This window comes from Chanodichthys erythropterus, chromosome 22, assembly GCF_024489055.1.
Source record: "Chanodichthys erythropterus isolate Z2021 chromosome 22, ASM2448905v1, whole genome shotgun sequence".
NCBI lineage: Eukaryota > Metazoa > Chordata > Actinopteri > Cypriniformes > Xenocyprididae > Chanodichthys > Chanodichthys erythropterus.
In genome coordinates this window covers 34,332,496-34,345,304 of record NC_090242.1, presented here as the reverse complement: position 1 = coordinate 34,345,304, position 12,809 = coordinate 34,332,496, and the positions used below count along the sequence as shown (strand labels likewise).

The following is a 12,809-nucleotide window of genomic DNA, read 5'->3' as shown; positions in this document are numbered from 1 at the left end:
GTAAATAATGCGTCTTCCAGCTCAGCGGTCGGAGTCGCGCGTTCATGTGTTTTGGGGGCGTGGCTTTGGAAGGAGCCCAGAAGGGAGGGGGTGGAGTGAATGGAAATAATGAGCTGTCTTTAAAACAGTCGTGAGAGGTCTACAGACACTCGATTTTTATACTTTCTTTTTCAGAGTACTTACATTTTAATTATGTATTGATATATAAATAAAGTTTAAACAGATTTTGAAAAAACGTTTTTAATACATTTTTTACCTACCCTGCCTTTAAAGACTAAAAGCAAAAGTAAATTCTTTAACTAAGAATTGGTCACAATGGTGACAGGCCGGTGACTCCAGTGACCTCAGCTGTCAGGGTCAGAAGAGTATATATATGTTTTAACACATGTTGGGTGCCTCTCTCAAAAACATGGAAAGAGAACATTCCATTAATCAGACTAAGTAAATCTCATATGAGATCTTGAAAAACAACAACGTTCAAATTCAAGGTAAACAAACAAGTGTATTCTATGATTAAAAAAAATTGGCTTTTTAAAGCGTCAAAGCTCAAGCAGCAGAACTAACGAGCAGCATCATGAGCTGTTTATTTCCCATGTTTTTCTCTGAATGACAGGATATGGCAACTGCCAGACGTAAATGATGCCCCTGCCTAACATTCTTAAATCTTAACAAGTCTTGTGTGTTTATTTTAAAGGTGCCATTGTACGTTTTTTTACAAGATGTAATATAAGTCTAAGGTGTCCCCTGAATGTGTCTGTGAAGTTTCAGCTCAAAATACCCCATAGATTTTTTTTTATTCATTTTTTTAACTGCCTATTTTAGGGCATCATTAAATATGAGCCGATTTATGCTGTGCGGCCTAAACAAAGTTTACACAGCTAATATAACCCTCAAATGGATCTTTACAAAAGTGTTCGTCATGCATGCGTCGGATTATGTGAGTATCGTATACTGTTATATTGTTTACATTGATTCTGAATAAATTTGAGGCTGTGCTCTGTGGCTAATGCTACACTGTTGGAGAGATTTATAAAGAATGAAGTTGTGTTTATGAATTATACAGACTGCAAGTGTTTAAAAATGAAAATAGCGACGACTCTTGTCTCCGTGAATACAGTAAGAAACGATGGTAACTTTAACCACATTTAACAGTACATTAGCAACATCCTAACGAAACATTTAGAAAGACAATTTACAAATATCACTAAAAATATCATGTTATCATGGATCATGTCAGTTATTATTGCTCCATCTGCCATTTTTCGCTTTTGTTCTTGCTTGCTTACCTAGTCTGATGATTCGGCTGTGCACATCCAGACGTTAATACTGGCTGCCCTCGTCTAATGCCTTTCATAATGTTGGGAACATGGGCTGGCATATGCAAATATTGGGGGCGTGCACCCCAACTGTTACGTAACAGTCTGTGTTATGTTGATATTCGCCTGTTTTTCTAAAGTCTTTTAAACAAATGAGATTTATATAAGAAGGAGGAAACAATGGAGTTTGAGACTCACTGTATGTCATTTCCATGTACTGAACTCTTGTTATTCAACTATGCCAAGATAAATTCAATTTTTCAATTTTCGAGGGCACCTTTAAATGAATGGCAGCAGCGTATTTTATGGTAAATCTATGTAAAGTTTGTCTGTTTACTGAAATGTGATATTCTAGACAGACATCTCTGTCAGGGTCTCTGTCCTTTTGCTTTTCTGTCATGGAGAATCTTCAGCTGTTCGATCTGAACATGTAGTTCAGTATAAAAACATTTCACAAGCATTTTGCTCGATATTTGACTTTCCCCTTTATTTTTCTTTTTTTTTTTTAAGAAACAGGTTTTTGTAAGAAGTTCTTCTGCTCTTTCTGTTGGTATTATTAAAAAAAAACTATAGAAACAAAAGACATTTTGACTGTACACTGTGACACTACTTCACTCCTTCTCTGTTTATTTTTGTATTTGTAATTGTATACGACTTGTATATAGTTTTTGTATCTGTGAGGTGCATTACATTTAAAGGTTTATGTCTGTTTTCACTTTGTGTTTCTGTGGATTTGTTTAATTACATTTTAAAAATAAGAAAAGAGTTCTGCAGGTATAGTACATTTTACCTGCATAATTCTACAACATAAAATACATCAGTAATACCTGCTTTTTATTTTGTTAAAGTTAAAAAAAAAAAAAACTGCAATTATGACCTCACAAAAGATTAACCTGGACTAGTTAAGCAAAAACTGAAGAAAAAAAATCACCCCACAGTTCACCTGATAAAAAAAAATATATATTTTAATGCAGCAAAACAAGTATTCATGTTCAGTAAAGTAGAATCTAATCAATATCAATATAAATCATGTAACAGCGGTTGTGAACAGAGAAGGGCAATGCTTGACCAAACTGTTACCAGATTCAAATTTCACAACTAAGTTTAGCAAATTACCCTCTTAGATTAAATCACTCTATTGAAACAATCTGACAAGTCAAATTATTTTTAGGTACAATATTTGTAAATCATGGATGTGAATGTGAACTTTGCTCACTTACACAACTTCAGGCAATGCTTTTTCTTATGCGACTGTAGAGAAGATGATTGGGTGGATCTATTCCCACATGAAGAGCACTGGTGCGGCTTCTCTCCAGTATGAACTCTCTCGTGATCTTTCAGGTTTCCTGACAGAGCGAAACTCTTTCCACAGTGTGAGCACTTGTACGGTTTCTCTCCAGTATGAACTCTCTGGTGTGTTTTTAAGTAGCTTGATGTAGTGAAGCTCTTCCCACAGTCAGAACACATATAAGGTCTCACACCAGTATGAATACGCTCATGCATTTTTAAAGGTGTCAGTCGTGAAAAACTCTTTCCACAAAAAGAACAAAAGTGAGGCTTAATAGCAGCATGAACTTTAAGGTGCTTTCTTAAGTTTCCAGCTTGTTTTTCTGTGAAATTCTCTTCAGTCTTTGAAACGACTCCATTTCCATCTTCATTTTTGAAAAGATGAGGATTTGAAATATGATATTGTTCATCTTAATTTTTATACATCAGTTTTCCATCTTCATTTTTTAAATGATTATGGTTTTTGTCTTCATTCACTTCCATTGGGTCTAAAATCAACATTCAATTCAATTAAAAAGATAAATGAGAAACAAAGAAATAAAATTAATTATTAATTTGCTGCTGCTTCTCCTGTGGGAAGATGGGAATATTCCCCAGCATTTAAACTGATGAATGGCTGTGGGAGCATCTTCACTGACTGAAGGTGTGAATTGTGGTCACTGTTGCTCATTTATCAGACGATCATCACACTTACAATCACTCTCAATTATTCAGATACAAATGTTTGCTCAAATAGTCCTTTAGAAACAATAGGTGCTTTCACACCAGAGGAACATTTTAATTGTTTCTAGAACTATTGACTGATAGTACCCGGACTTTGCTGTGTTCACACCGCAGGGACGATTTTAGTTCTAGCAACTCCTTGAGGGAAATAAATTATCTCCAACTTCAGAGTCGTGTCTAAACCAGCACTACAGGAACTATCAGTGATGTAAGTGTATATTGATTGGTCAAACGCATGTGAAGGCCAGAACACACCAAGCCGATGCCAACGAAAAAGTGGCGACGAAAGCAGACTGTGGGGTTGTCTCACGTCGTCAGCGTCTGTGTCCAAAGTTGCCCTGACACACCAAACCGACGCTAAACAGCTGACGGCCAAGTAGCACGTCAGTTCTGCGCCTGCGTGAGATAAAATGCCTTTCCGAACCAGCAGGTGGCAGTAGCTGAACAGCCAATCAGAATGATCAGACGGCCTGACGGACCGACGAGCTCCAACGCCAATTCAACATTTCGAATCGGCCGAATAAAAGCATACGAGGACCAACTTCAGCTGACGGTGCAGAACACACTGGGAAAACTTAGTTGGCCGATGAACAAAAACTGCCAGACGGCCGACCGTCGGCTTGGTGTGTTTTCTGCCTTGAAACACTGGCACCCAGCATTTTTAAAATCTGAGTAAACATATTTACTTCATGAAGATGGAAAACAGTGATAACGACATTTACATGTCTCTGCAGGGTTGTGTTTTTTTCTCTACCTCGATTATATATATATAATAAGGAAAGCTTTCATAGGATATTTAATCTATTAGCACCACTTTTTGCTCTTTCAGTCACATAAATTATGCTTCTACATTCCATTTCCATTATCAAGAAACCCACGACACAACAAACACAACTGCTGCGCTTAAAGACGCCACTGTCGGCTGCTTCGGAGTTTCCTATTCCTGGTACGATTGCAACCAGGAACATGGTCTGGGGGAGAAATTAGTTCTCAGGGAACTATCTTAGTGGCTAGTCCCTGTAAATGAGTTCCTATAACTATTCTGTGCAAAAGCCCCTAATCAGTATTTTTGACACCGTTAGCACCAAAACCTCCTGTCAACCCACATGATAAAAAGCATCTCAAAAACTGCACTCCAGTGGTTTAAGTCTTACCTCTCAAGTAGGTCCTTCAGGGTGTTGTGGAAAGTTGAGGTGTCTAAGTCGCAACATCTAGCTACTGGGGTTCCTCAGGGCTCAGTGCTTGGACCACTTCTCTTTTTTTATCTACATGTCATCCCTAGGATCTGTCATTCATGAACATGGTTTTTCCTGTCACTGCTATGCTGATGACAAAACTCTAACGCAGGGGTGCCCAAAAATGTTCCTGGAGATCTATCTACCTGCAAAGTTTAGCTCCAACCCTGATAAAACACACCTGAATCAGATAATTAATTTCTTCAGGAGCACTTGATAATTACAGACAGGTGTATTCAGCAAGGCTGGAGTTAAACTTTGCAGGTAGATAGATCTCCAGGAACAGGATTGGGCACCTCTGCTCTAACTCTTATTCCAGCCAGATGATCCGACCGTAGCTGCTCATGCCTCAGCCTGCCTGACAGACATTTCTTGCTGGATGAAGGACTACCAACTACCATTTCAGCCAACCCAACACTTCATCACCACTTCTCCATTCAGCTATATTCATCAACCAACAAGCCAAAGACAGCGCATGTCTCACCTCTCTTCATAAACCAGCACTGGTTGCTAATTGGCGCTCTTTTCAAATTCAAGGCAGATGTTTGCCTACAGATCAACCACAGGCTCTGCACCCCTATACCTACACTCACTACTTAAGACTTTTGCTTGCGTTCTGCAAGTGAGCCTTGTGGTGTCATCCCAAAGAGGCACAAAATAACTTTCACAGGCCTTTATCTGGCCTGTTCCCTGCTGGTGGAATGACCTGCTTAACTCAACCCGAGCTGCTGTTGATGAAAAAGATGCATCTATTTCATCAACATATGACACAATAATACTAACACAAACTATTCTACATATTCTACATATCTATTTTAAAAAACTGGGACTTGTCACAGCACTTCCATATTGTTGTTGCACTAATGTTGGTTTGATTGCTTCTATTGTTGTCCTCATTTGTAAGTCACTTTGGATAAAAGCATCTGCTAAATAATAAAATGTAACTGTATGATTGAGCACCAGACTCTCTCTCTCTCTCACACACACACACACGCATGCACACACACCCACAATCCCTGTGTGCCAAACTACCTAAATGATGTCTTCAAAGGGCATTGAAGTGTTTATAGTCTAGTCATTATCAACAGATTAAAAAAACTATATAATTTAGTTCAAAATGACAATAGTGTTTGAGCCCAACAACACTTTCCAGGGCTTCAAAGCTCTAACAGTGGATGGTAAAGATGAAAAGAATGATAATTTCTGAATGGAACGCATACATCCCCCCTTCTTTCTCTCTCTCAATTCAATTCAATCCTTAAATCAAGTCCTGCTTACATTAGATATTACTTATCATTAAAAACTCTGTTTACATTTATTACATTTATTCATTTGGCAGACGCTTTTATCCAAAGCGACTTACAAGTGAGGAATACAACAAGCGAGTCGTCATGACGAGGCAAAATAGACAAGAAGTGCTCATAATACAAGTTATAGGCAGTGCTCAGATTATACTAAGATACAATAGAGAGGGATTAGAGGAAGTGAAAGGATAGGAATAAGATGTTTTTTTTTTTTTTTTTTTTTTAAGATGAGGTTAAGTGCTCACGAAAGAGATGGGTTTCCAGCTGTCTTTTGAATATTGCCAGGGATTCCGCATTCCGGATGAAGGCAGGAAGATCATTCCACCAGCAAGGGACAGTGAATGAGAATGTTCTGAAAAGTGATTTCGTGCCTCTCTGTGATGGTACCACAAGCCTTCGCTCCTTTAATGAATGCAGGTTTCTGGTAGGAGTGTAGACTCGTAAGAGTGAGTGGAAGTAGGAAGGTGCTGAGCCTGTGGTAGATCTGTAAGCAAGCGTCAGCGCCTTGAATTTAATGCGCGCAGCAAGTGGTAGCCAATGCAGAGAGATGAAGAGAGGCGTGACGTGGGCTCTTTTGGGCTCGTTGAAGACGAGACGTGCTGCTTCGTTCTGAATCATTTGTAGAGGCTTGATTGTGCATGATGGCAGTCCAGCCAGAAGTGCATTGCAGTAATTAAGCCTAGAAATGACCAGAGCCTGGACCAGAAGTTGTGTTGCATGTTCTGTTAGAAAGGGCCTGATTTTCCTGATGTTGTATAGTGCAAATCTGCATGACCGAGCTGTCATTGCAATGTGGTCTTTGAAGGTCAGTTGATCATCAAGGATTACTCCAAGATTTCTGGCCGAATTTGATGGGGTAATTGAGGATGTGCCTAGCTGGATGCTGAAATCATGATTTAGAGTCGGATTGGCAGGGAAGACGAGAAGCTCAGTCTTAGCCAGGTTGAGCTGTAGATGATGTTCTTTCATCCATGCCGAGATGTCCGCCAGACAGCTTGAGATTCGTGCAGCTACTGTGGGATCATCTGGTTGGAATGAGAGGAAGAGTTGTGTGTCATCAGCATAGCAATGGTAGGAGAAACCATGTGCCTGAATGATGGGACCAAGTGATTTAGTGTAAATGGAGAAGAGGAGGGGTCCAAGAACTGAACCCTGAGGAACACCCGTGGTCAGCTGATGAGCTTTGGATACCTCCCCTCTCCAGGCAACCCTGAAAGACCTTCCTGTGAGATAGGATTCAAACCAGAGAAGTGGAGTACCTGTGATGCTCAGTGATGAGAGGGTGGACAGGAGGATCTGATGATTCACCGTGTCAAAGGCAGCAGATAGATCGAGCAGAATGAGAACTGATGATTTGGAATCAGCCTTTGCAATCCGCAGGGATTCAGTGACCGACAGCAGCGCAGTCTCAGTCGAGTGGCCACTCTTGAAACCAGATTGATTGACATCCAATTGGTTGCTATGTGAGAGGAAAGATGACACCTGGTTGAAAACAACTCGTTCAAGTGTTTTTCCTATGAATGGTAGGAGAGAAACAGGTCTGTAGCTGTCTACAAGAGATGTGTTTAATGTGGGTTTCTTAAGCAGTGGGGTTACCCGAGCCTGTTTGAATGTGTTAGGGAAAGTGCCAGTGTGGAGAGATGTGTTGATGATGTGTGTCAGTGCTGGTAAAAGTGTGGGAGCGATGGCTTGTAGAAGGTGTGTGGGGATGGGATCTAGAGGGCAGGTAGTAGGATGATTGGAGAGGAGAAGTTTGGATACTTCTGTCTCAGTGAGGGGAGAGAATGAAGAGAGGAGGTGTGTGGCTGTGTGTGTGGTTGGTCGGAGTTCCTGTGTGTGTGGAGCAGAGAACTGACTGCTGATGGTAGATGTTTTGTCAGTGAAAAATGTAGCAAAATTATCAGCAGTAAGGGATGAGGTGGGTGGTGGTGGAGGGGGACAGAGGAGAGAGTTGAATGTTTTGAAAAGTGTGCGCGTGTTTGAAGCGCTGTTGATTTTGTTGTGGAAATAGGAGGATTTAGCAGCATGAATTTCAGCAGAAAAGGATGAGAGCAGAGACTGATAGCTACAAAGGTCAAATTGATCTTTTGATTTGTGCCACTTCCTCTCTGCAGCCCTGAGTTTGGTCCGATGTTCACGAAGAACATCAGATAACCAGGGATTAGAGGGAGTGGCACGTGCAGGCCTGGATGACAGAGGACAGATACTATCTAGAGAAGAAGTTAATGTGGAACATAAAGTGTCTGTTGCTGTATTCACATCTAGAGATGCGAATTGTGAGGGTGAGGGAAGAGAGGATGATACAGTAGAGGAAAGATCAGAAGAAGAAAGAGAGCGCAGGTTTCGTCTGAAGGTAACTGGTAGTGGGGTTGGTGGTGAAAAAATGGGTAGTTGAAGATTAAAAGTAATGAAAAAATGATCAGAAAAGTGCAGAGGTTTTACCAGAATGCTGTCGGTGGTGCAGTTGCGAGTGTAAATGAGATCAAGTTGGTTGTCAGATTTGTGTGTACTTGTGGTTATGAGCCGATTAAGATCGAATGAGGCTAGCAGAGAGTGGAAGTCAGAAGCATAAGGCTTCTCTACATGAATGTTGAAATCGCCAAAAACTACAAGTGGGCTACCATCCTCTGGGAATGTTTACTAGGTTTCATTTGTTCATTACTTAAAATAAAAACATAACGAATAATCTCAGTGGTGTATAAAGTACTTGAGTAAAAGTATAGATATCCAACCAGAAAATGACTTTGGTAGAATTCAAAGTCACTGTTTAGAATGTTACTTGAGTAAAAGTTTTAAAGTATTTTTATATTTAAAGTATTTGTACTTGAGTATGTAAAGTATTTTTTGATATTAAACGTACTTAAGTATTGGAAGTAAAAGTACAAGTAAATGTAAAATACAAAAGGAGCAAAAAAATATTAAAAATGGTTCTATACACTTTGAGCAGCAAGATTGTGTTCAGTTTTAACTCTCTTACATTTTGTTTCTTTGAATTAAAAAAAATGGCTAAATGTTTATTGTAATTTTTAAATATAAAAATACTAATATATTATACATTCTGATTGTTCATGTCAATTCATAGTGCATTATAACTAATGTAAGAGACTTTAAAATCTTAATGTAAATGTTGAAATAAATAATACTTTTATTAACCTTATTTAATGTTACAAATGGACTCTAATTGTAAAGTGTTAATGTTTCATATAAATCCAAACAGTCATGCTTAAAAATTACCATCTTTTTCATCTTCTCTCAGTGGTGTGTGTCATAATCCATATTATGAAAACAATTGAGTATTAAATATAAAAATGGAAAAACATCCATTTTTAGTTTAAAAATGACATTACTAGAGTTGATTAGCAATGCTGAATACTATGTTAAACACCTTAATATCATGCAAACTTATTCATTAAATCAGTCATGCATGCAATGTTTTGTTGCTTTTTATTTCACAAATCTAATTATGTGCAATCAGAATATTTTATACAGTTAAGAAATCGATACTATGACAGGTTTTAAGGAATAGTTCACCCAGAAATGAAATTGTCATAATTTACTCCAAACCTGTATTAATTTCTTAGTTTTACTGAACACAAAGGGAGATATTTTTAAGATTGTTTGTAACCAAAGTTGTGGGGCACCATTGACTTCCAGTGGATTTTCCTTTTTTCATATTCTTCAAAATATCTTCCTTTGTGTTCAGCAGAACATAGAAATTCTTACAGGTTTGCAATAACTTGAGGGTGAATAAATGAAAGGCACACAAATTTATGTTCAAACTATTTCTTGCAACAGCCTCTAAATAATGACAAAAAAATAATTTATCTTCGCAAAAGTGGTGTTATTACCAGAAATGAGCTCTACATTTCCAGCACTGTTAAACTATCAATTCTTCATTCAGTTCTTCACTTCATTCATCAATTCAGTTCAGAGAAGCTGAAAGAATATTGATGAGGGTTGATTGCTACAATCCAACATTGATTAAACGTGTGAATGTTTGAAAATTAGAGAAAGGAATAGTTTGCAATTCAGAGATACAGACATTTAACTTTAATATTCCAGTTGTGCGTGTCAGATTGTTGCATAATTTACAGGAAAAACAGAAGGTTGTAACAAAGCTGAATATAGAACATTCCTTTGTTGTATGTTATATCTGAAAATGATTTAAAGTAGGCATATAGAGTGGTGCAGGTATGACATGTTTCCCTCAAGATTTTCCTATGTTTTTTTTCCTTTTCAATTTAAGAGTAAAATACAGCCTTTGGCTAAACAAACTTGACAATACTTGGTTTTGTTTCACAACGTAAATTACACACACCCATACTAACACTAGTTTTGCAGTTATTAATTTTTGAACAAGTACATTGTAGACGTCCAAGTATCGTCAAGTTATGTAAAGCATATGGCTTTATTTTACTCAAATTTATCTCAAAAGGAACATATTTTGGAAAGAAAAAAATAATAATGAAGGCTATTGCTGTTGGCAGTGTGTTAGATTTGAATATAAAAGTCAAAGTTCAATTAATTGTTTTTAGTTTTTATTAAACATTTAACTGAAGCGTACATTTACTTTCAATATTTGAATGAGAGCAGAAAAAGAGATCTCAAGCCAGTGGATCAAGACAAATAAAGCTTGTCAGATGAAACTGCATATAGAAACAAACTTTCACTAAAATCTCACATTTAAATGAATATGTAACGGATTCTAATCTAGAACATTCAGCTTCTGTATCTAACAACATGAAAACAGAGGAGATCAACCCGTCATTTAATAGAAGGAAATTAAACATTTCAGATGCTTAAACTGAGCTTTTCCAACTTTCCTAAAACAAATGTACTGAAACAGCAGATTTAGAGATGTTTGCTGATCTACGTCAATAAGCTGAAATTTACTTTACAATAAAACAGGCGCCATCAACAGTCAAATTTGTAGTACTGCCAATTTTAAAAAAAAAAAAAAAAAAAAAAAAAAAAAAGGTAATCTACCCCAAAATAAGAAAGAGAATCAAAGCAAATAATTTTCATCCACACTCCAAGACCGAGTTACTAACATCAATAAACACATCATAAACATTCGCGGAGTTTTAATGGACTTACCCCGGCATTGTTTCAAAGAGCTTTCGCTCACTTAAACAGCGCTTTTTCTTATGAGTCACTAGATTAGAGGAGCAGGTGAAACTCTTCCCACATGAAGAGCATTGGTGCGGCTTCTCTCCAGTGTGAACACTCTTGTGAGCTTTCAAGGATGATGAATGAGAGAAACTCTTCCCACAGTGTGAGCACTTGTACGGTTTCTCTCCAGTGTGAATTCTCAGGTGTCTTTTAAAGTTGCTCAGTGTACTAAAGCTGTTTCCACAGTCAAAGCACATATAAGGTCTCACACCAGTGTGAATGGTCTGGTGAACTTGTAAACTTTTCAGTACTGAAAAACTCTTTCCACAAAGAGAGCAAACATGAGGCTTCAAACCAGCATGAAGTTTAAGGTGTTCTCTTAAGTTTTGGTCAAAAACAAATGTTTTATCGCACAAATCACAGCTAAATGATCTCACTCCAGCATGTGAGCGCAGATGAGCGTTGAGAGAAGTTTTGTGAGTGAAATTCTTTCCACACTGAGTGCATGTGAACGGTTTTTCTCCAGTGTGAACTCGCAGGTGCCTAGTCAAGTGTGCTTTCAGAACAAAACTCTTCCCACACAGAATGCATGTATAAGGCTTCTCTCCAGTGTGAAATTTCATGTGTCTCTTTAGGTTTGATATATGCGTTAAACTCTTTCCACACTCAGAGCAGGTCAAAGAATCTTTTTCACCAGTGCTTTTCTGTGTCAAATTCTTTTCAGTCTGTGAAATTAGGTTTCCATCTTCATTTTTGAAATGATGCAGTTTGTCTTCATTCACTTCCATCGGGTCTAAAAACAACATATTTTTAATATTTTAAATAAAAGACAATCTAGGCACAAAAAATAAAGTTATTTTCAATTTTGCTAAACATTTTAATATGTCAGATTATCTTAATGTTTCTCATCAGTCATTAAAGAGAATGAAGGAAACACCAACCTATTTGTTCCTCTGTATCTCCATCTTTTATTCTGCAGGGTTCTTCCTTAAACTCCATTTTACAAGTCAGAAGCTAGTTTATTCTGCAGTAATTCCTCCTGCTTGCTTGTTCTTCTCCTGTGGGAATATTCCATGAATGGCTGTGGAAGCGGCTTCACTGACTGAAAGTGTGAATTGTGGTCGCTGTAGCTCATTTAGCAGATGATTATCACACTCACAATCACTCCCAATTATCCAGGTGTAAGTGTTTTGCTAATTTTACTAATCTAGCTAAATTTTTAAACTGATTAATGGGGCAACCACTTTTGATTCACTAAACATTTCGATGTATATTTCTGATAAATAATATAATAAATGTATTTACCGTCTGAAAAACACAGCGGTATAAACAGCTTTTAATCCCCTCACAGGAACTCGTGAATGCGTCAATGCGAGCGAGATTGTTTTATTTCTATAGTATTGTTTTTGTCCTGCTGTCTTCGCCTTTTCCAACTGTGAAACAACGGCTCGGGACAGTGTTGCCACCTTGTGGACAAACCAATTAGTGCCAATAAATAAATAAATAAATCAAAGCTTTATGATTAAAACAAAAATGCAAAAATAGTTTCTAGACAAATGGAGAAAACTTTTTTGGTTTCAAAAATATTATGTCAAAATAAAGACAAAGGAATAGTTCACCAGACAGGAAGAATTAACACTGCAGTTTGGTCCGAAATAGATTAATGCATACATAAATTGTCTGATTTAGATTTCTCCCAATAAATTTAATGTCATCACAATCTGAAACACATGGCAAATTGAATCAGTTGACTAGTTTTGTGAACGACAGATTCGACCAGCTCATCATGTGGTTGAATTGAACACAAATGTAAAACATATTAACATTGTCAT

The 12,809-nt window shown here is 37.6% G+C and overlaps 1 protein-coding gene across 1 annotated transcript; it reads right to left on the bottom strand.

Moving 5' to 3' along the window:
- Positions 1–2,528: 2,528 nt before the first annotated feature.
- LOC137012318 (zinc finger protein 345-like) lies at positions 2,529–11,765 on the bottom strand. Its single transcript, XM_067375440.1, has 4 exons — positions 11,441–11,765; positions 10,963–11,272; positions 7,057–8,050; positions 2,529–2,762 (listed from the first exon to the last, which is right to left on the bottom strand). Exons 1-4 carry the CDS (start codon positions 11,763–11,765, stop codon positions 2,529–2,531), a joined length of 1,863 nt encoding a protein of 620 aa, XP_067231541.1.
- Between the last annotated feature and the right edge of the window lie 1,044 nt (positions 11,766–12,809).